At 37.1% G+C, this 23,055-nt stretch overlaps 1 protein-coding gene across 3 annotated transcripts in view; it reads right to left on the reverse strand.

Annotated features, from left to right (window-relative positions):
- SLC12A2 (solute carrier family 12 member 2) overlaps window positions 1–23,055 on the reverse strand; it is a 94,199-nt gene that overhangs the window by 56,849 nt on the left and 14,295 nt on the right. For all 3 annotated transcript variants that reach the window (XM_005209087.4, XM_005209086.4, NM_174782.3), the window contains 3 exon segments: window positions 11,333–11,452; window positions 10,000–10,075; window positions 9,552–9,647 (listed from right to left, as the gene is read on the reverse strand). In XM_005209087.4, coding sequence (XP_005209144.1) covers window positions 9,552–9,647; window positions 10,000–10,075; window positions 11,333–11,452 — 292 coding nt within the window.

Below are 23,055 nucleotides of genomic sequence, written 5' to 3' on the forward strand. Positions count from 1 at the left end.
TAAAAGCATCTGCTCATCTTCCTATAAATTCCTGATGAAAACCAACAGTACTCTGCCCTATTCTCATTTCTATTCCTGTGTCCTTGAGGCAACCAGTTTTAAGAACTTTCTCCCCCTCCCTTTTTTTCCTTAGCAACAAAATAGTATAAAAGATCTACTGCTCTGAAAGGCTGGTCTATTTACTAATCAACACAGAGTGATACACACCTTAAAATAAAATGTTTATTTTGTAATTAAGTAAAATTACACATTTTACTTAATTCTAGCAAGTACAATTGACTCTTGAAGAACACAGGTGTGAAATGCGCAGGTCCACTTATATGTGGATTTTTTCAATAAATATACTGAAAATTTTTTTGGAGATCTGTGATAATTTGAAAAAACTCACACATGAATCACATGGTATAGAAATACAGAAAAAATTAAGAACAAGTTAGGTATGTCATTAATACATAAAATGTATGTGGACACTAGTCTATCTTTACATAGGTTTAAGGTAAATGATACCTACTATGAAATTAATATGTTAATTTTCTTTTTTTTTTTTTTATTTTTTTGGGCTCTCCCTCACTGAAGTCCGTGGCATCAAGCTCCAGAAGGGTCCCTTCTTGCAGGCTTAACTCCTGGCTGCAAAACTAGTGGGTTGGGACCCTCGGCTGTTTGTACTGAGCTGTGGAGCCAGAGGGGCAGCCAGGGGGCAGGGCCGCAAGCAAACCGAATATATGTTAATTTTCTTTCTAATACATTAACTGCTCAGAGAATTAACATACAAAACAAGCTGTGCTCTGTCCCTCCCTCTCTGGTAATCAGAGAAACTGCACATCATCGCAGATAAGTGGTTTTTTAAAAATGTAACAGTGTTTATAATACTATACTATGAATATGACTATAATACTGTATGCCATAAAAATTGTACAAGGATTCACTCATTAGTGCAGAGGCTAGGCTACCATGATACAATCATATCATTATACTGCTACTGCTGCTGCTAAGTCGCTTGAGTTGTGTCCGACTCTGTGCGACCCCATAGATGGCAGCCCACCAGGCTCCCCCGTCCCTGGGAGTCTCCAGGCAAGAACACTGGAGTGGGTTGCCATTTCCTTCTCCAATGCATGAAAGTGAAAAGTGAAACTGAAGTCGTTCAGTCATGCCAGACTCCTAGCGACCCCATGGACGGCAGCCTACCAGGCTCCTCCGTCCATGGGATTTTCCAGGCAATCGTACTGGAGTGGGGTGCCATTGCCTTCTCCTATCATTATACTAGGCTACAATAAAGCAATCATATTTCTGCCTCTTTGTTTTCAATGTGTGAATTGGTATACCAGTAAATAAATATAAATTCCACTTTTCACATTATCTTTCCATTTGTTAAATGTTTATAATTTCTCACATTTTAAAAAAACTTCTGTTGGAATATAGTTGATTTGCATGATGTCTTACTTTCAGGTGTACAGCAAAGTGCATCTTTTCGTTTTATCTCTAGTGTTAGTAATACATGTAACACAAATAGTGTTTTGTAACATATAAGACAATATTAATGCAGGTATTAACAAATGATTAATCTTGTAAAAAGATGATGTAAAACGTATGGCATCAGTACAGTACTGTAAATGTACTTTTTCCTCACTAGAATTTTCTTAATAACATTTTATTCTCTCTGGTTTACTTTACTGTAAGAATACAATATATAATACATATACACAAATATCTGTTAATCAATGGTTTATGTTACCTACAAGGCTTCTGGTCAATAGTAATCCATAGTTAAGTTTTGGGGAACTCAAAAGTTATACAAGGATTTTCAACTGCGTAGGGGTCATCAGCATCTCTTACCTATGTGTTATTCAAGGGACAACTGTACGATTATCATTCCCATTTTACATATGTGAAAATTCAGGCTTACAGAGGTTAAGTAACTTGACCACAGTCACACATATAGTAAGGGAAGAAATGGGCTTAAACTCAAGTCTCTCTGAGTGCTTATTCAGTACAGTATGTAAAATTAAATAAGACATTTTATTATCATTGAACAAGCTGAAGAGTATAAAAAAATTATGAATTAAAAGGCAACAATAGAAAAACTATTTTATTTACAAAAAAATCTGTTGTTCAAGCAAACACAGAAAGTCGATATGGAAAAGATATCCTCATGAACTCTCAAAATTTGGCTGTAAAATGCCCTGTCTTCTAAGTGTAGAAAACACCAATGAAACAGACACCAGAGATGCTAAGTAATACAATACTATACACTGGGTTCCATTATTACTACATATTGATTTGGGGATACATGTCCCTGCAGCTCTAAGTAGATTTCAAATCAATAACCAAAACTCTGACTAGGTTAATCAACAGCTATATGATTACTGGCCATAAAACAAGTCACTATATATTTCAAAGAACTGAAATGACATAGCATTACTGATAACAGTGCTGAATTAAATGTACGGACTTCACCTGAATATGTTTTAAATTATGCAACATATTTTTAAGTAACCCACTAGTAAAAGAACAAATCACAAGGGAAATTAAAAAGTATTTTGAACTGAACAATAATGAAAAGAGAACCTATCAAAATTAGTGGGATAAACCTAAAGCAGGAATTACAGCTTTAAGTACTAATATTAAAAAAAAAGACACTTCTACTAAAAGTAAATAAATAATATGAAATCAATTACCTAAGCTTCTACCTTAAGAAAACAGAAAAAAAGGAAAGCCCAATGTAGGGGAAAAAAAAAAAAGTTAAGACCACAGTTGCAGAAAACTATAAAGAAAAATCAATTAAGGTGAAAATGGACAAATTCTTTGAAAAAGTTGTCAGAACTATGACAAGAACAGTAAATTGAAATACTCCTAAGAAATTAAATTTGAAATACACACACACACACACACACACACACAGAACCACAGGCCCAGGGAGCTTCAGCAGTGAGAAAGAAATAAGATCAGTTTTACAAAAACTCTTTCAGAAAATTGAGGAAGAACCAGTACTAGCCAACACCCCTTATGAGTTGAACTTAATCCTAATACCAAAACCTGACACAGATTATGACAAAAAAAGAAAATTTTAGACAAATATTTCTCATGATCATAGATTCAAAAGTCGTTAACAAAATGTTAGCAAGTAAAAAGTAGCAGAAACCATAATATTTTTTTGACCAAATATATCTTTGATCTTTGTGGAGTTTATGCCACGAATGCGAGGTTACTGAGATTCAAAATACCATATAATTTTGATAATAACAGAATAAGAGAAAAAAACCACATAACCATTTCAACAGATGTAGAAAAAATGTAACAAAATCCAACATTCATTCATGATAAATACTACCAGCAATCTAGAAATAGAACTGTCTCAATCTGACAAATTACATCTTCTAGAACTCCACAGTTAACATCTTAATAGTGATATATTCAACTCAGTCCCCCTAAAACTGGCAACACCACAAGGATGTTTATCCTCACTGCTTCTTTACCATGGTACTGAAGGTCCTATCTATTTCAACAGGCTGACAAAATAGAAGGAGAGGGAAAAAGAGAGGGAGAGAAGAAAACACTGAAGATTGAAAAGAAAGAGTATAAACCATGTCTGTTCACAGATGACGACTTTATCTTTAGCAAAGTCACAGAACCAAGACACGTAAGTCTACTGCGTTTCTACACACAGTCATTAAAAAATTTGGAAAATGAAATTTACAATTACCATCTACCAGATGAAAAACATGACTGAGGGATACATTGAACAAAACATGCAAGATCTCTATACTGAAAAATATACAACACTGCTGACAGAAACAAAGATCTAAATAAATAGAAAGATACACCATGTTTAGAGACTGGAAGAGTCAATATTGTTAACATGACCATTCTTCCCCGGCAAAAATGTTAAGAGTGAAATCCCAAAGTCCCAGCAAGGTTTTCTGTCTTCAGAGAAATTGATACTGCCTATTCAAAAATTTTACATGGCAATACAAAGAACCTAGAAGAGTCAAAACAATTTTGAAAAAGAACAAAGTTTTAAGACTTAGAACTTATAAAGCTAAGCAATCAAAACAGGGTAGTCTTGGAATAACTGGTATAAGAATAAACGAATCAATGGAACAGGATACAATAAAGACAATACACAGAAAATTCGGTTTTCAACAACAGCACCAAAACTAATTCAGTATGGAATAGATAGTTTGTTGACAAATGGAGCTAGACAAGTGGCTATCTAAGCGGGGGTGGAGGGGAGTGACAGCAGCGGGGAGAAACATAATCTCTGTCTCACATAATGTGAGCCTGTTCATAGTTAAAAATCTAAAACCCATACTCAACAATTATCTGTTGATGAACTGAAATACAAGGAATATAAAAATTTGATCTTAGTCACATAGGTAGGTTTCTACTGATTTTAGATTCTCAGAACTACCTCTCAGAAATTTGATGTAGTCTGGGCTTTTATTTGAAAGTGTACTGACCTCTGTTTTTATGCTCCAAACCACACAGTGGTTGAAGAACTGTTCCCTTCTATTGCTCAGTTCATATAATACACTATAAATCAAAATCCAGAATTCACATCTCCATATTATAAAAGGCTGCCTGTGGTTGTCCTCTATTTCATAATGAGTTGATATTCAGAGATTGTCTGTGGACAGAAGAAACTCTGGCCTGTGAAATCTAGGAAACGCAGATCTGAGTGACAGTAGAAGCTGGCCAGCACCATCTGAGTTGCAGAACCTGTAAATTCTGTAAAACAGGAGCTTTCAAGAACACTGGCAGGATTTGCAGGATGGGAAAGAGTTCTGGGCTGCATGTGTATATGGCTAGGGCAGGGAGTATGCCAGAGGAGAAGGAAAGAAGGGACTCCATCAGCTAGTTGGCGGTGCTAGTTCTACTCCGTGGAAATAGAGGACTGAGGAGATGGTTCTCTAACTTGCCACTAATAGCTTCAAATAGTACCCTCCTCCCATTACTACTATAATCCAATCAAGACTGAAACTAAAAACCTTGCATTTTCTAAGTTTTAACTCTTTTTCTTCCCCTGAATGTTTCCGTATTATTTTTATCCTAGACTTCATAATCGGACACCATTATACTTCTTTACAGGGCTTCCCTGGTAGCTCAGCTGGTAAAGAATCCACCTGCAATGCAGGAGACCCCAGTTCAATTCCTGGTTCGAGAAGATCCCCTAGAGAAGGGATAGGCTACCCACACCAGTATCCTTGGGCTTCCCTGGTGGCTCACTCGGTAAAGAATCTGCCTGCAATGCGGGAGACCTGGGTTCGATCCCTGGGTTGAGAAGATCCCCTGGTGGAAGGCATGGCAACCCACTCCAGTATTCTTGCCTGGAGAATTCCCATGGAGAAGATGAGGCTGGCTGTCTGCTGTCCATGGGGTCACAAAGAGTTGAACACGACTGAGCGACTAAGCACAGAACAGCACATTTCTTTACAAGTTGACAGTTAATTTCTATTTTTTAAAAAACTACACTTCTCTAGATTCTACCTGTTTAAATCTCTAAAAGGTACTGTTAAAGTCAGTGTAAAGGCTACTTCAGTTCAGTTCAGTCACTCAGTCGTGTCCGACTCTTTGCAACCCCGTGAATTGCAGAGCACCAGGCCTCCCTGTCCATCACCAACTCCCGGAGTTCACTCAGACTCACGTCCATCAAGTCAGTGATGCCATCCAGCCATCTCATCCTCTGTCATGCCCTTCTCCTCCTGCCCCCAATCCTTCCCAGCATCAGAGTCTTTTCCAATGAGTCAACTCTTCACATGAGGTGGCCAAAGTACTGGAGTTTCAGCTTTAGCATCATTCCTTCCAAAAATCCCAGGGCTGATCTCCTTCAGAATGGACTGGTTAGATCTCCTTGCGGTCCAAGGAACTCTCAAGAGTCTTCTCCAACACCACAGTTCAAAAGCATCAATTCTTCGGCACTCAGCTTTCTTCACTTCCAACTCTCACATCCATACATGACCACTGGAAAAACCATAGCCTTGACTAGACGGACCTTTGTTGGCAAACTAATGTCTCTGCTTTTCAATATGCTATCTAGGTTGGTCATAACTTTTCTTCCAAGGAGTAAGCGTCTTTTAACTTCATGGCTGCAGTCACTATCTGCAGTGATTTTGGAGCCCCCCAAAAATAAAGTCTGACACTGTTTCCACTGTTTCCCTATCTATTTGCCATGAAGTGATGGGACCAGATGCCATGATCTTACTTAGTAACATTAAATCTCTCCTATGGCATAAAGAACAAAACACATTTCACACACTTCCGTGGAGTTGGAAGCACACACCTTATAAAATGAGAATAAAATATTATGCAGTATTAATATAGAAAAATACATATTATAATTAAGAACCAAGATAAAACAAATTAAACTGTCAAACACTACCTCAAAGTAGTTTATATTAATTACTACATGCTCAAGTTTAAAAGAGGGCTCCTGAAAATGAAATTATTAAACAGAGCAACCACAATCAGCAATATTTTTAGTAAAATATTTTCTTGTTAATTCCCTTAATAGTCAACTTTCAATCCTCAGTGATTGGGCTAGAGGGCATCCAATGCAGATATTGCTATTCCCATTGCATCTCTACCTAACTCTTTGCACCCTGACCTTCTAGATAGTTCCAGTTCCCCTGATCTCCCATTATGCAGCCCTTTCAAGGAAGAAGTCAAAATTAAGTCCTCAGTGACTGGGATAGAGGGCATTCAGTGTAGGCACCCCTGGCCCCACAATACTGAACGATAACCCCATCTATACATGAACCAAGTCTGAAAGTTTGTTTTAAACCATAACCCCCCCTCTATCTTTTTGCTCCCTGCAAAATTTTATTGAACAAGGATTCCTTGTTCCAGACAGATTCCCAGTCTGGCATTTGCTGCTGTCATCCTATAGTCTCATTTGTAAGTCCTCTTTTCCCTGCCTATTCTATGCTTCCTGGAGCTATAGGCACATCACATTCAGTACTTCACAGGTGCTCTTATTAAGTAAAGCATTTACAGAATTGTAAGAACCAATTTCTTTTTCTTCTTCACTTATTTTGTAGAATAATTTCCTAAAGGATAAATCTCTTATTCATTTCTTTCTTATACTGAGTTGAGGTAGGGAAATTTTCATTCAGAAAACCTGATTCACACTAGATTCTTTATCAATTTTCAAAATAAATTAGTTCTCTAGCATTCTACAAAGGTAAAAATGAGATTTTGTATGTTTGTGTGATGTCTGTGAAGCTAGGGATTTTATCTTATATTATGCTTTCATTTAAATCAGTTATAATTAGTAGTACTCCTGTTCAAACTATCCAAAGTATTAGCTTTTTCAAGTTGGCTCCTCAGTCCTTTTAACATGAAACAATAGCCTTTGTTATCTTCTTTACTTACTGATGAGAAAAGATGTCTAGACTTGTCTAGTACATTTCCTACCCGGATATGGAATCAGTAATTTCTCCAAGGTCCCCTGGTTCCTTGGAATGAAAATACACAATGTGGGCACTAGGGGTGCTCACTGGTACTGGGCTGACCATCTGTGACAGGTGATTTTTGTGGAGAGAGCTAAGAAATACACTCTTTTGGGATAAACTGTATGATTCATACTGGTATTTTTAATTTAGAATCATGAATACAGAATAAAATGTAATCTCACCAGTTTTATACCTATATCCACTTTTTCCCATGTGGTAATACTGTTTTACCAAGAAACCAAAATAAATTCTGTTAGGGATCTCAAAGTCTATGAAGCATATATAGAGGAGACAGGAGTTTACATTCATTGCAAGAATCTACAGGAACTTTAACTGCAGATAATGCAGCTCACTTATATTCTATAAAAGATCAACTAGGTTTCTAACATCATTGACTGATCTAAATGAAAAATCAATGCCTTCTAGTAAAGCTTCAAAGTATTTGGTCATTTCTTTAAATTAACGGCTTCTCTTTTCCTATAGGTTTCATTATCTCAGCAAACATATTTACTTTGTCATTTAAGAATAAGTGGTAACATAAGAATTTCAAATTATATAATTCCATATATATATGTTTTATATATATATATTATGTTTATATATATATATATTTATATGTGTGTGTGTGTGTGTGTTTTTCCCTATAGTTTTAGTTTACTCTGTAAACTGACTTATCATTTTGAGGGAAGTCAGACAAAACTGCAACATGGTACTTTTTTGGGACACAGCTTCATGCATTCCACATTCTCATACTTTGTCCATGTCCCAGGACAGAAGATTAGATACAAGTCTCTGAAGTATTTGTAAAAATATATAAAAACTACTGGTAGTACTGCATGAAGTGGTTTTTTAGTCACAATGCAGGAAAATCTATACTTTCCAGAAGTTTGAACTCCCATAGAGAACAGTCTGGGGTTTGTGCTGACAGTGGGTCTGTGCCCCAATCCCCTTGAGGCTCACAACCTAGATTTGAAGGGCTGAAGACAAGGAGAAAGTCGATGATGATTTGCTGATCCTCTCAAATAACTAATACTGCATCCATTTCTCCTTCTACTTCCATTCCCTAATAGTAGCAGAATGAAATGAAGCATGGGGCACCTAGTTGACAAGCAACCAAGAACCTCTCAGCATTGCCTGATTAACTCTCGGGCATACCCACATCTTAGACCCCAACTTCATGTACACATAAAACAGCCAACACACAGTCATAACTGTACTGATATGAGCTACCAGCTTCCGCTAGGGCTACAGTGATCTGAATCCTCTGAAACATAAGATATATGAAGAGACTGGGGAAAAATGAAAAGCTGAATCTGGTTCTTTCCCCAAGTACTAATACAGATAAAGCAGAAGTTGTATGTATGTAACATTAAATACAGATCTGCAAAATAGTTGAGGCAGATGGAACAGGCAGATGCCCTCCTCAGTTGATCTGCTATGATGAATTTATAGGAGCTGGTACACATCTTCTCTTCTTTCTCTCAGCATCTTCCCCTCCAGCTGAATGATGAGTTCTGCTTTGGAAAATGGATTTCTTTTCTTCTTGTTCTCAGGGGTCCCAAAACCATTCTCCTGCTGTCTTGGGTATTCTTCCTGGCAAGAGTAAAACCTTACAAGGCAGATCTTGTGGGCTCCAATACAACAGGCCTCAGGGTACCCTCAGAAGAGAGCTGGATTTGAGGGTATGGATTCAGGTTTAACTTACACAAGCTGTTAAGACCATGAGGAACATTTCCTTCAGTGGGGAGGAACGAGGTGACACCTGTATAATACTGACCAAATGCAGGCTGCACAACACTAATCCAAGGGCGAAATCCTGGGAGGAGGTAACAAAGGGTGCCTCAATGGAGAAGAAACCCAGTTAGAAGCTCCATTCTTGCTACCAGACACCTGAACACCTGAACAATTTGAAGCATACATGTTTGTATATGGATCAATTTAAAATTTTATATTCAAAATCTACTTCAGAAGTGCTCAACAGCAACTTTCTTGCCTATACAGAACCCAAAATGTTGTTTTTAAGGTAAAAAATAGAAATATTTTTAAATCTGTTTATTTAGTGTCAGTAATCCAATGACGATGATCTGAAAAGACTGAATTTACCTCCTCGTACAAACCCATTAGTAGCTATTGCTGATGTAGACAATCCTGTGATAGTTGTCACGACAGTGGCCATTGCTATTACAATGACTGACAGACCTTCAGGGAAAGAGAAAAGAGAACTTGAGAATACTTGTAGTCTCATTTAAATCTGCCACATCTAGAACTGATGAGTCTAAGTATATTGAATTAACATTATAACTTACAAATTATCTTACTTTTAACCCATTTTAGATCAAATCCAGAATTAGAAAAAGGGACATTAAGACAACTCTCTGACACAAAGGAGAATGTAGCTTAGAATGATTCCAACTGACTGAATTTTATGAACTTTAGAATTTTATGAACTCAGTTGAATTTTATGAATTTTATGAACTTTATTGAATTTTATGAACTCAGTTACTTCCCCTACTCATTCTCAAATGAATCAACAGTATGTAATTTCACTCACCTATTCCAGCTTGACCCACAATCCATGACAATCTAATAAAGAGCATCACTCCCCAAATGTTTAACATACAACGTACCTAGAAGAGGAAGAGCCAAGTCACAGATGAAAAGTAATTAAATACAATACACAGTAAATGCTCAACTAGCCAACAGCTGGATAACATACTTTTAAAACTACAGGAAGTCATTTTAAATCTCTTATCCGAAGATTTTAACAGATATTTTTACAAAGAACTTTACTGAGAGCTTCAATGTGAGCTAACTAAAGTATAAGTATGATGTAATATATGAGTGTGTATATATTTTACATACACACACACACACACACACACACAAATTATCTGAAGCAGCAGAAGCAAATGAACAAGAAAGATACAAGGAATATTTCAAGACTTCAGCCCTAAAGAAGAGCAGTGTATGTTCCGCCTTTTCAAACCAAGTAAGTTTAATTTTTAACTTACTCCTTAATAACATCCTCATTTCATAATTTCTAAGTAGCCTTAAATAATTCTGTAATATTTGTCAACTCGAATGCTAACTATTGACACGTTTCAGAAACCAAAACTCTTCGTAAGACAGTATCCCCAACTTATTTTTACTTTTATTTATTATGCTCATACACAGTATAGTCTTCTGAAATGCTAAAATCTAAGACTAGGCAAACAATACAACCCAGAGCATAAAATGCATTCTACCAATTAGACAATAAAACTATGGCTAGAACTGGAACTTTCCCTCTACTCCCCTAAATGTCAACACAACTCTAATTTAGCGCTTCCAGAGTCTCAATCAGACTGTCTACTCTAGTTAGATCCTTAGACCCTATTCAAACACAGGGAAAAAAAAAAAGTAAATCTGAACCTTAGTTACCTAAACCTGTCTACTGATGTGATCTCAACATAAATATTTCTCCTATATTCTGCTGCTTAACTTCTACACATTTCTCTTCAAAAGACAATCTGGTAGCAGGAAAGGAAGCAGGCACATTTCAGCTATGCTGCCTGCCCAGCTTCCTTGATCCTGCTGCTCCCATCAATGTAACAGCTTCATACTTAATTTCTGAGAAGTGACAATATGTGAGATTCATAAGAGGTTATATAATATAATTCAGAGGTAACCAAGTATAATTCAATTAAATGAATAAGCATATTTCCTTTACCCAATTTAATACCCAGAAGAAAAGGAGGTATAAGTTATTAATTTGGTTCTCCTTAAAAACCAGATAAAACTGTTTTAGGAAGAGAAAACATTATTTGAGAATTAATGATAATACTAGGAAGACTTTCTAATAAACAGAAATATGTGACTCTAAAATTAGGTCTATAGGTACATACTAGTACACCCTTAATCCAGCCAAACTTCACGACTCCTTTACTTTCCGCAGTGTATGTGACCACAGCCTCTCTGGTTGGCGTGCTTTCTTCTCCATTTGCAAAGCCATCCTCAAAAGGTTCCTGGTCATAAGAGGAAATGTGAATTATGCTTAAGAGTTATTTAACATTTAAAACCACTTGATAAAACAATCATCACTAAACACACTTAACCATGTTTAAGGAGGGCACAGTACAGAATTCCAAGAACCAAGAGTTTCTAAATATTTTACCTGAAAGTGAAAGTCACTCAGTTGTGACCGACTCTTTGCGACCCCATGGACTATACAGTCCATGAATTCTCCAGGCCAGAATACTGGAGTGGGTAGCCTTTCCCTTCTCCAGGGGATCTTCCCAACCCAGGGATCGAAAATGTAAATCAATAAAGTGGAAGAAAACCTTAATCATTGAGTTTTAAATCTGTAAATCTTATTGTGACATCAAATCCATTTTAATAATTTCAAATTTTAATTACATTTTGGTGGTATCCCGAGAACACAAAGAATACTATTTGCTAAGTATAGGTTAGCCAGGTGGGTCAATTCAGACCTTGTCTCTCTAGTCTCAACTTCATATTGCCCGGATGCATCCAACCCATATCTGAAATTTCAGTGTTAACACTGTCAAACTCCTCTTTGGAACCAATGAACGCTTTTCTCTGTACAGTTGCTGATAGTGGGACTCTGTTGACCCCAAGGTTCACTCCTAACTGCTGTCTTTACTCAGTACTTCATTCAGTGCTCTTCACTCTTGCCTGACTTTTCTCAGATTCAGACATGAACTGGTTGACACAGTGCATTTTCACAAGTGTTTCCCTCTAAGGCTTTTATGTTTCACGTCTGATTCTATAATTCTTAGTTTCTGTTCTTTACATTCTCTTTCCCTGTCCATAGTTCCTTTTTTTTTTCTTTTTTTTTTTATAGTTCCTTTTAAAGAATCATTTTCAGTGGTTGCACACTCTACTGAATTCTGAATATAATTTTTCTCACAAAAATGAGCTGAAGCAAGTTTTGTGTTACAACAGAGTGAAATGTATGTAATAATACAAACTTCCTTTTTTCCTTTGACTTCTGCTAGCCAAGTAGATTCAAATGCATTGTTGCTGATGGTTTTTCAAAGTGCTGTCAACCAAGACCTGCTGTTGTTTAGTCGCTAAGTTCTGTCCAACTCTTTTGCGACCCCATGGACTACAGCCTGCCAGGCTTCTCTGTGCATGGGACTTCCCAGGCAAAGATACTGGAGTGGGTTGCCATTTCCTTCTCCAGGGGATCTTCCCAACCCAGGGATTGAACCTGCGTCTCTTACATTGGCAGGCAGATTCTTAACTACTGAGCTACATGTGTTTTTTATTTATCCTGGGTATACATATAGAATTGCTAGACCATGAAGTACTTGTTGCAATGACTACATCTTTTCATCTTTCTCACCTCTTCTCTATCAGACTGCAGACTGTTACTCCTCATTTCAGTCAATGTATCTGCCTATTTTTAGCCCTCTTTCTCACGTAGAATTTGACATAAACCAGTAACAGCTAAACATGTTAGAAACATGTACAAACAGGAAAAATGTAATCAGGGGCCTGGTAGCTCAGCACCCCACTTTGGCTTTATGTCCACCGCCGTTTACGTTCTAGACAGTAGGACATCACTGATGAGTTCCCCAAGCCTTGCCCCCAAAAGAGAACTGATGACTCAACTGTTCCATTATCCAAATAAAACAAGAACAAAAATGTCTGCCTTTTAACTCAATTACCTTTAAAATAGCCAGAAGTTCCTTAGATTTCACTCTAGGATATTTAATGCTCTTCAGTTATAAAATAACAGTTTAAATTATTATATAACCTGCAAGTATTACAAGAAAATTCAATACCTATAATAATGAAGAGAGACTTTCTATTCCCATTTCTATTAAAAGAAAACTAAAGATGTGTGTACCTAACAGGCTACTTTCTCTAAGGCTAAGTACTAATGTGGGTGTCTTTAATAATTCAGAAGCAAGATGGCATCTCAAAATTTTTGCTGTGGGTGTTTATTAGAATTCAACCTCAAAGTTGACAATCTAGCAAAATTATACTACTTTCCACTATACTATGAACTATTATTTAAGACACAAAATAAGGTTTTTCTGCATGAATAATGTATTTTAAAACAAAGAGGAGTCCAAATAAACTTTTAACTTCCTTATCATGTTACAATAGCTCTACTTTAAAAAGTGTTATTAATCTTTAAAATACAATTCAAAAGTTAAAATCAATTATGTCATTTATATTTAAATCAACAAATTTAAGTTAATGAAATTGGGTTTATAATTATATTAATTTCCAAAATAATAGGAAACCAACATAGAATACACATTTTGTTTCTATAAATACATTAGTTTCAGAGAAATAGGGACACTGTTGAGTATGGCATTTTATCTATACACACACACACACACACACACACTATTATATACAAATCTTACTACCAGAAGAATTTCACATGTACAATTATGGACTATATATTATACTGACAGAAGGTACATAAATAAAATCTTTTATCTACCATTTTTAGACAAACTTTTTTTTTTTTTACTGTTTTTCATATAATGAATACAATGTCAGAAAGAAATGATTTTTTGGATAATACCATATTGAATGAGATGGACCAAATTAATTCAAATATATTTAGGGACATAATCTTTCAAAATGTAGCACTGTGAACCTGAACCTACAAAGCAGGGATTGAGACTGGGAGCAAGAATGGGGTGGGGAAGAGAGGCAAAGGAAACAATGGAAGACCCAGAGAGGTAGGCCCTCAGTGACTGGAAGGATTTCTCAATGGAACAGAGAGAGATACTGATCAATTATGTCAGTCTGAAAAGAAAATGATTAATTCAATTGGACATACTGAATTTGAGGAGCCATGAAACAAAGAGTTCTATCAGGCTATTAAAAAATTCATGACTGGAACTTAGGAGAGGGGCCAGGGATAAAGAGCTAGTGGGGGAAGCTACCGGAAAAAAATGAAGAGAGAAACTTCGGGAGAGAAAACCTGAGTAACTGACCATTTTTCTGAGACTACAAAAAATATAAGAATGAAAAGGAACTGATTTCCATGGTCATCATTTCTTTGCAGGGAGTAGAGAAAAGTAGAATTTTTACACTATGGATACTCTCCCTTGTATATTCAAATTTCGACCTCAACTTGATCATTCTTTCTCCTCTAATCATGGTTATCTTTTTGCTATACACTGCACATCCCACCTCCAAATGCCCAGCCAAACTTGCTGAAATACTATACAGTCTATTTATCAATGCTCACCGATCTGGCTTCACCATGCTACAACACTGAAATGTTTCAAGACATTCAAAGTCTTCTCTGCTACCAAATATAATGTCTAATGTACATTTTTTAGTCTCTCTCTCAAAGGTCTTTTGAAGTAGCTCATGATACTGTTGACAAACCCCTCTTTCTTCAAACATTTTTTGAAATACCATACTCTCTCAGCTTCTTTCCCCCAGCATTTATTTATTTATTTATTTTTCTTACCCCCAGCATTTAAATGGCAGAAGTCAGTTCAACACTTGGTCTTAGACCCATCTCTTTTTTTCACCCTATTTCTTCCCTATGGTCATCTCACCAGACCTGTAGCTTTAACCACCATCCATATGTGACGAGTAATAAGTGATGGCTCCCATACATTTCCAGATCAGATGTCCCCTTTGAATTTCAGCCTGCTATGTAAATACTGATGTTGTCACTTGAACAGTTCATTATGTTTACTACTCTAGCTCTTACCATACAAGAAAAAAAGAAATTGTCAATGTATCACAAACAACAACTTTTTTCTAAATGAAAAGGAAAGGGAGGTAGTTTCTCTCTTTTGGATTAGTTTTTAATTCTTAAACGTTTTGGTGAACACAAATATCAAAAAAGGTATTTGATCAGAAAGACAGTAAGTTCTTAATAATTAACATTGTTTATAATATAAATTAATTTATTCTGCAATGCATGTCTTTAAGAATTTATAGTTTTTCAGTTTGTAATATCCAAAAGTTAACTTGTCTTTTAATTCACTGGTTTAAATTATCTTTTACATATCAGAAGTCATAGTTCATATTCTGCGTGACCTAAGAGAGAATACTACTTCAATACAAGGGGTTGGTTTAATGATGATTCCTCAGTAAAAAAAAAAATTTCTTGCCAAATTGACCTGTTGTTTCTTCCCTAACATAAGATTCCTGAGCATTTTAGAGACAAACTAGGATGAAGCCAGATTTCTTTTTACAATAATGGACAAAAACAAAGCTTTAGGAAAAAATACTTCTCCAAGGATTTTTTAATTACAGTTAAAAACGTCTCACTGGCTCTGTAACCTAGAGTGCAGTAATATCTTCTGTGTACATCCTCACCATGGGCACGCCAATGCACTTTTCATTGACAAATGCTTTAAGTACATATCACATTAAAATGTCACAGTTGTTCTCTTTCTTTGGACATGCCAGTTATTTAAGACCACAAAAATTTCATCTTAAGTGTGCAAAGTTGTATAGATGGTGTTTGTGACATCACTAGACAAGGATGTGAATACCCACAAAAGATGATCGTGCAGGGATCAGAATGATTTATGATCACATGCTTTTTCCAAAGTTGAATAAAGGGGCTTATTATTGTGTAAAGGAAAATCAAGACTGTCTAGACAGTGCAACTTCTGAATACAGTTAAAAAATACTAATAACACATTTGGGCAAAGCCTATTCCCTATCCATTTTTATACAAATTCATTCTGTTTTTACCATTAAACTGGTAAAGCCTTGGTAAAAAGTATCTCAGCTCAGCAACTGTAGATCATAGTAGGCAAAAGACAGTAAGCTACACACTTTTTTTTTTAATTTGGGAGAAGGGGAAAATGTTCGGGTTTTTATTGCTTTACTGATGTTTTAAAGAATTGAGCAAAGCTGTATCAAACTCTCTCTTGAGATCTACGGCTACTAAAATATCATTTCCAGACAGACTTAAGGCTGCTGAAATATGGACACCCTTTGAAGAGGGAAATGTTCCAATCCCTTAAAATAACTCCTGATATTCTTTTATTTGAAGATCCTACAGTTGCAAAAAGCAGTTTCTGGCATAAACTACAACCACATCCTTCCATTCATTCATTAAACAAATATTTACTAATTGATTTTATTAAGAACCATGCTAAGGACTTTTCAGCCCTCCCAGAATTCATATTTTTATAGTAGAGACTAAAAATGAAAGGTAGGTTTTCTATCTTTTATTCAGGGCATTTTATTTTCTACTATACCAGTAAATCTCAAGCAGTCAAAGAAACGGTTGGGTGCTTCTTTTCAAGTCACAGCCTCTTTATGAAAGTTTGTTTCCTAATCTGTAAAATGGTATAATAATCCCTGCCTACGTGTACCACCTCCTTGGAGTCTCAAAACTACAAATAAAGATCAGTGTGTTACAGCCACATATACCAGTTGGGCCTTCTTAGAGCTTGACTATCAAGTCAGCTGATATGACTTGATTGTAGTCCAGCAATTTAACTTTGAATGCCATGTGAGAAATGTGAGAGTGTGACTCACAGTTAATACATTTCAAAAGGATTAGCAGAAAACTTATTCCTAGGTGGCCCGGCTTTTCAATGCCTGGCCACTTCTCAACAAGGACAAGATTACACACTCAGTTGACCCCATCAGAGTAAAGGCAGCAGTTTCCCTGGGGCTGCACATGTCTCAGCGCCCACACAATGCTGCTCTCATGGCACCTGCTGGGAAGCTCAAACCCACCATGTTACATGGAGGACCAAAGCGCATGCCAGTGAGCATTCCTTAACTCCTCTTACAACTAGGGACCCTTCTCCTTCTGTCCTCACACTGTATCTCTGATATATATGTTGCATTAAACCTCAATCATGCTTTATGGTCTCATGAATGCAAGGGGACGACAGAGGACGAGATGGTTGGATGGCATCACCAACTCAATGGACATGGGTTTGGGTGGACTCCGGGAGTTGGTGATGGACAGGGAGGCCTAGCGTGCTGCGATTCATGGGGTCGCAAAGAGTTGGACATGACTGAGCGACTGAACTGAACTGAATGCATGCTTCTATGTAAAGGTCCACTTATTTAGAGGAAAAGATAGTGTTACTTCGGCAACTAGAAAGTAGTTATTAAACTAACACACCAACTTACAGAGTTACTGTGAGGATTGTATAAGATAGGGTATTCATTTACATAGAAACACAAAGTTAAAATTATTGAAGATGAAAATTGCAAAAAGAAGAAAAACAAGAAACAATATTAGATAGCTTTAGTTTTCCAACATGACAAAATTATATGTACTGGCTAATCACTTTCTGGCTGCCACAAAATATGGGCTAATGAATCATTTACCCTGCCAAATGAAGACTAGGGAACTATACTGCATTACAGCATTTTGAACTATGAAGTAACATTTGGATTCTAAACACAACTGATGTGACTTTTTAGACAGTAAATCAACCTTACCAAATTATCTTAAGCCACAGGGGAAAAAAAACATGAACAGGAATACAATGTTGGGGGCAGATATAAAACTATAAAAGTTCAAATGCATTTAACAACTACTTATTTAGAAGACTGAAGAAGGAAATGGTAACCCACTCCAGTATTCTTATCTGGAGAATTCCATGGACAGGGAAGCCTGGCGGGCTACAGTCCATGGCCGTCACAAAGAGTCGGACATGACTGAGCGACTAACACTATTTAGAAGATGCTATGCATAGGGTGGTAGCTGCTCTCTATCAGAGAACAGAGAAATTTTTAAATATACAAAAATGCTTTTCCTTATTCAGGTTATCAAGTTATCTATTCATTGATGTGGCTGTGGCTGCTGCTGCTGCTAAGTCGCTTCAGTCATGTCCGACTCTGTGCGACCCCATAGACGGCAGCCCACCAAGCTCCCCCGTCCCTGGGATTCTCTAGGCAAGACACTAGAGTGGGTTGCCATTTCCTTCTCCAATGCATGAAAGTGAAAAGTGAAAGTGAAGTCGCTCAGTCGTGTCCAACTCTTAGCGACCCCAGGGACTGCAGCCTACCAGGCTCCTCCGTCCACAGGATTTTCCAGGCAAGAGTACTAGAGTGGGTTGCCATTACCTTCTCCAGTGGTTGTGGCAGACAATGCTAAAAATTTCTGTTAACTACAACCACCAAAAAGCTCAAAAGTCCAGCATGAAGGGTGATCACATATAAGTAGAACTGAAACATTAATCCATTCCAGAAGTTTCAAATTCTTCCAAATTAATATTTGTACTAAATGAAAAACAAGTAGGAAAAGCCTATTTAACAGTGCAACAATCTGCCTGAGATGTTAAATACACTGTATTTTCATCTGTTTCTGAGCAATTCTCTTATTATTTCCTATAACTACATACACACATGGAAAATATCACAGAGAAAAGGATGATTTTTTTCCCCCATGACTTTTAAAGAGTTTGACTCTGGATATGAATTGATTTGTAGGTTAGGCAATAATTTGGTTTTGTATATTTGGACTCCTATTATCTGTCTGGCTTCCTTTCATAACAGCCAGCATTTACTGAAAGCCTACTGTGTGCCAGACATTTCCCTAAACGTGTACACATCCTCTTTCCCTGAACTGGAATATCTTTGAGAGATAGATATAATCTCTACCTAACAAAGACGGAAACAGTCTTTTGATAGGTTAACTTACCCAAGCCATGCAGCTGTTAATGTGGCAATGCAGAGAATCTTCTAAACGAGAGAATTCCACATACTACAGTGAGTGAGCCAAAGTGAATTATTTTAAGCTGTCTATTTTGGGTAGGAGGACAATAGACAAATTGCCCAACTTAAGAAACTGTCCTGCTTATACTTCCCAATTCCTCAGCTATTTTCACTCTTACCTTGCTTCATCCTTCCTTCCTCTGCTTCCCAATCTAGAGAAGCTAAGGGTCTCTGATATAATCCTCGTAAAAAATAACAGAAGTAGTTCTGCACTCCATGACAGTGGAAGGGATTTTTTAAAAATCTCTTTGTGCTTTGCAGAAATTCCCCCAGGGTCTACAGTGTATATGAGACTGCTACAGACAGCTGCATGAGACCACCTATGAGAAAGAATTGCTAGTGTACAGACAGAACCCACCTGGAAGGCATGTAAAATGTTTAAATATGAAATTGTCCAAGATAGTTACATTAGTTATTTAACTTTGGAAGCTTTTTTGGATGCTGTGGTGGTAGGGTAGTTAAGACAGACCAATCAATCATTTGGTTTCTATGTTATCTAGGATATTCTTTTTCCAATTACAAACCATGTTAGCTGCTCAAGTTAGCAACCTCTTTTGATCAAATGCTCTACGTCAGGGCTTCCCTGGAGGCTCAGTGGTAAAGAATCCACCCGCCAATGCAGAAGACATGGGTTCAACCCCTGATCCAGGAAGATCCTTCTTGCCTCGGAACAGCTAAGCCTGTGCACCACAACTGTTCAGCCTGTGCTCTAGAGCTTGGGAGCCGCAACTACTGAAGCCCACTTACCCTAGAGCCCGTTCTCCACGACTACAGAAGCCACTGCAGTGAGTAGCTCGAGCACTGCTAGTACAGAGAGTAGCCCCACTCACCGCAACTAAAGAAAACCCTGCACACAGCAATAAAGACCCAAAGCAGCCAAAAATAAATAAATAAAATTACAAAATATTTTTTTAAATGCTATTTAGAAAAGGCAGAGGAACCAGAGATCAAACTGCCAACATCCACTGGATCACCGAAAAAGCAAGGGAGTTCCAGAAAAACATCTACTTTTGCTTTATTGAATATGCCAAAACCTTTGACTGTGTAGATCACAATAAACTGTGAAAAATTCTTCAAGAGATGGGAATACCAGATCACTTGATGTGCCTCCTGAGAAATCTGCATGCAGGTCAGGAAGCAACAGTTAGAACTCGACATGGAACAACAAACTGGTTCCAAATCGGGAAAGGAGTACGTCAAGGCTGTATGTTGTCACCCTGCTTATTTAACTTATATGCAGAGTTCATTATGCAAAATGCCAGGCTGGATGAAGCACAAACTGGAATCGAGATTGCCGGGAGAAATATCAATAACCTCAGATATGCAGATGACACCACCCTTATGGCAGAAGCAAAGAAGAACTAAAGAGCCTCTTGATGAAAGTGAAAGAGGAGAGTGAAAAAGTTGGCTTAAAACTCAACATTCAGAAAACTAAGATTATGGCATCTGGTCCCATCACTTCATGGCAAATAGATGGGGAAGCAATGGAAATGGTAACAGACTTCATTTTTGGGGGCTCCAAAATCACTGCAGATGGTGACTGCAGCCATGAAATTAAAAGACGCTTACTCCTTGGAAGAAAAGTTATGACCAACCTAGACAACATATTGAAAAGCAGAGATATTACTTTACCAACAAAGGTCCCTCTAGTCAAAGCTATGGTTTTTCCAGTAGTCATGTATGGATGTGAGAGTTGGACTATAAAGAAAGCTGAGTGCCGAAAAACTGATGCTTTTGAACCGTGGTGTTGGAGAAGACTCTTAAGAGTCCCTTGGACTGCAAGGAGATCCAACCTGTCAGTCCCAGAGGAAATCAGTCCTGAATATTCACTGGAAGGACTGATGCTAAAGCTGAAACTCCAATAATTTGGCCACAAGATGTGAGGAACTGACTCACTGGAAAAGACCCTGATGCTGGGAAAGACTGAAGCCGGGAGGAGAAGGGGATGACAGAGGATGAGATGGTTGAATGGCATCACTGACATGATGGACATGAGTTTGAGTAGGCCAGGGGAGTTGATGATGGACAGGGAAGCCTGGCGTGCTGAAGTCCGTGGGGTTTCAAAGAATCAGACATGACTGAGCGACTGAACTGAACTGAATTAAGGTCATTCTAGGTTCTTTCCTCCAATATATGATTTATCATTGCAACCTCTTGACCCCTGGGAATCCACCTACACATCCATGCCCTTTCTAGAAGGCTTGAAAAATAAAATTACCCACACAGAATTCTTCAGGCTTATTATTAGTGGTTTGTGTCCACACACAGTAAGATTTGACATAACTGAAGAAAAAGTAAATATTAGTCTGTTTTAGAAGTAAAGTTTCTGGGGAGGGAGAAGGGAGGGGGGTTCAGGATGGGGAACATGTGTACACCCATGGCGGATTCATGTTCACGTATGGCAAAACCAATACAACATTGTAAAGTAATTAGCCTCCAATTAAAATAAATACATTTATTTAAAAAATAGAAGTAAAGTTTCTGTATTTTTACAATTATAGACTTCACTATTCCTAATAATTTTTCTTTAAGTTTTTTGTACATCCTCAAAATCCTATCCTTTAAAGTTAGGAAATTACTGAAAGACTTCTAACTAAAATATTTAATTAGATATAACACTGCTTTGCTGCTGAAATGTTGGTTTTAAAGTATTTCCTCCTGGGGAACTTTTTGCTTGCTATTCCCTTTGTTTTTAACACACTTTGAAAATGGCTGGCTCCTTCTCAACCTTTAGGTCTTCACTCAAATGTAGCCTCCTTCCCAGATCACCCAATATACAGTTTCTTCTCAGCGGTGCCCCTTTTATTTTCTTCATAGCATATATCACACTCAGTAATTTATTTATTCAGCTCTTGTTATCTAAGCATCTACCTCTACTCCTTCAAAATAAATTAAAATGGCTTTTCCTGACATTTTTAATCAAAGACACAGAGAATGAATATTGAGCCTCTATGGGCCTTTATGAGCAATCCCTTTTTTCCAAATAACGTCCTGAAATAGTAACAAGTAAAATTTTAAGTGCTGAGTCAGATCCAGGTTCAAAACCCAGCTCTGCTCCTCACTAGCTATGTGAAACTCCAGCAAGTTAACACCTCTGGCTCTCAGTTTCCACATCTGTAAAATAGAGATTGTATTACCGATCCCACAATGTTCAAGAAGATAAAGTGAGAAAACATGACTGTACAGAACCCAAAAAACTCTCCCATACTGCTAGTGGGAATATAAAGTGGCACACAACTTTGGAAAAACAGTTTGGGCATTATCTTTGTAAGCTGAAAAAACTGCACACCTTTTCATCCAGCAAATCTACTCCTAGAAATATCCCTATAGATAAACAACACTTAAATGAAGCAGGATACATATTAAAATGTTCATGTCAGCATTGTAACAAGTGCCAAGGACCAGAAACAATCTCAAACATCCACAACTACAGAACGGTAGCATTTCATATAATGGAGGCTAATCAGGAGTACAAATGAATGAATCATAAATACACACAGTGAGCAAAAGATGACAGATAAAAAACAACCATAGGATTCCATGTCGAGTTTTAAAGCAGGCAAAGCTAGACTAATGGTCTTAGGAATACATAAAGGTGACCAAAGACATTTAAAAAAAACAAACACCAAGACCCAGACCCAAGGAAATAATCACCATTAAGTTAGGACAGTGGTTACTTTTGGCACAGGAAGATCAGAGAGGGGTACACAGAGGGTTTCTGGGGTGTTAGCAATGGTCTATTCTTTGATTAAATTACACACAGGCTTTATGTTTTTTCTTTGCTATATTTCACAATTTTAAAAAGACCTTTAAAAGGTTAAAAAAGAAAATGTATGAATTACTTGGTACATTGTCTGACATTAAAAGTAAGTGGTTGGTGAATTTTGGCTATTATTATGGACAAAAAACAAGT

This window comes from Bos taurus, chromosome 7 (assembly GCF_002263795.3).
Source record: "Bos taurus isolate L1 Dominette 01449 registration number 42190680 breed Hereford chromosome 7, ARS-UCD2.0, whole genome shotgun sequence".
Classification (NCBI taxonomy): domain Eukaryota; kingdom Metazoa; phylum Chordata; class Mammalia; order Artiodactyla; family Bovidae; genus Bos; species Bos taurus.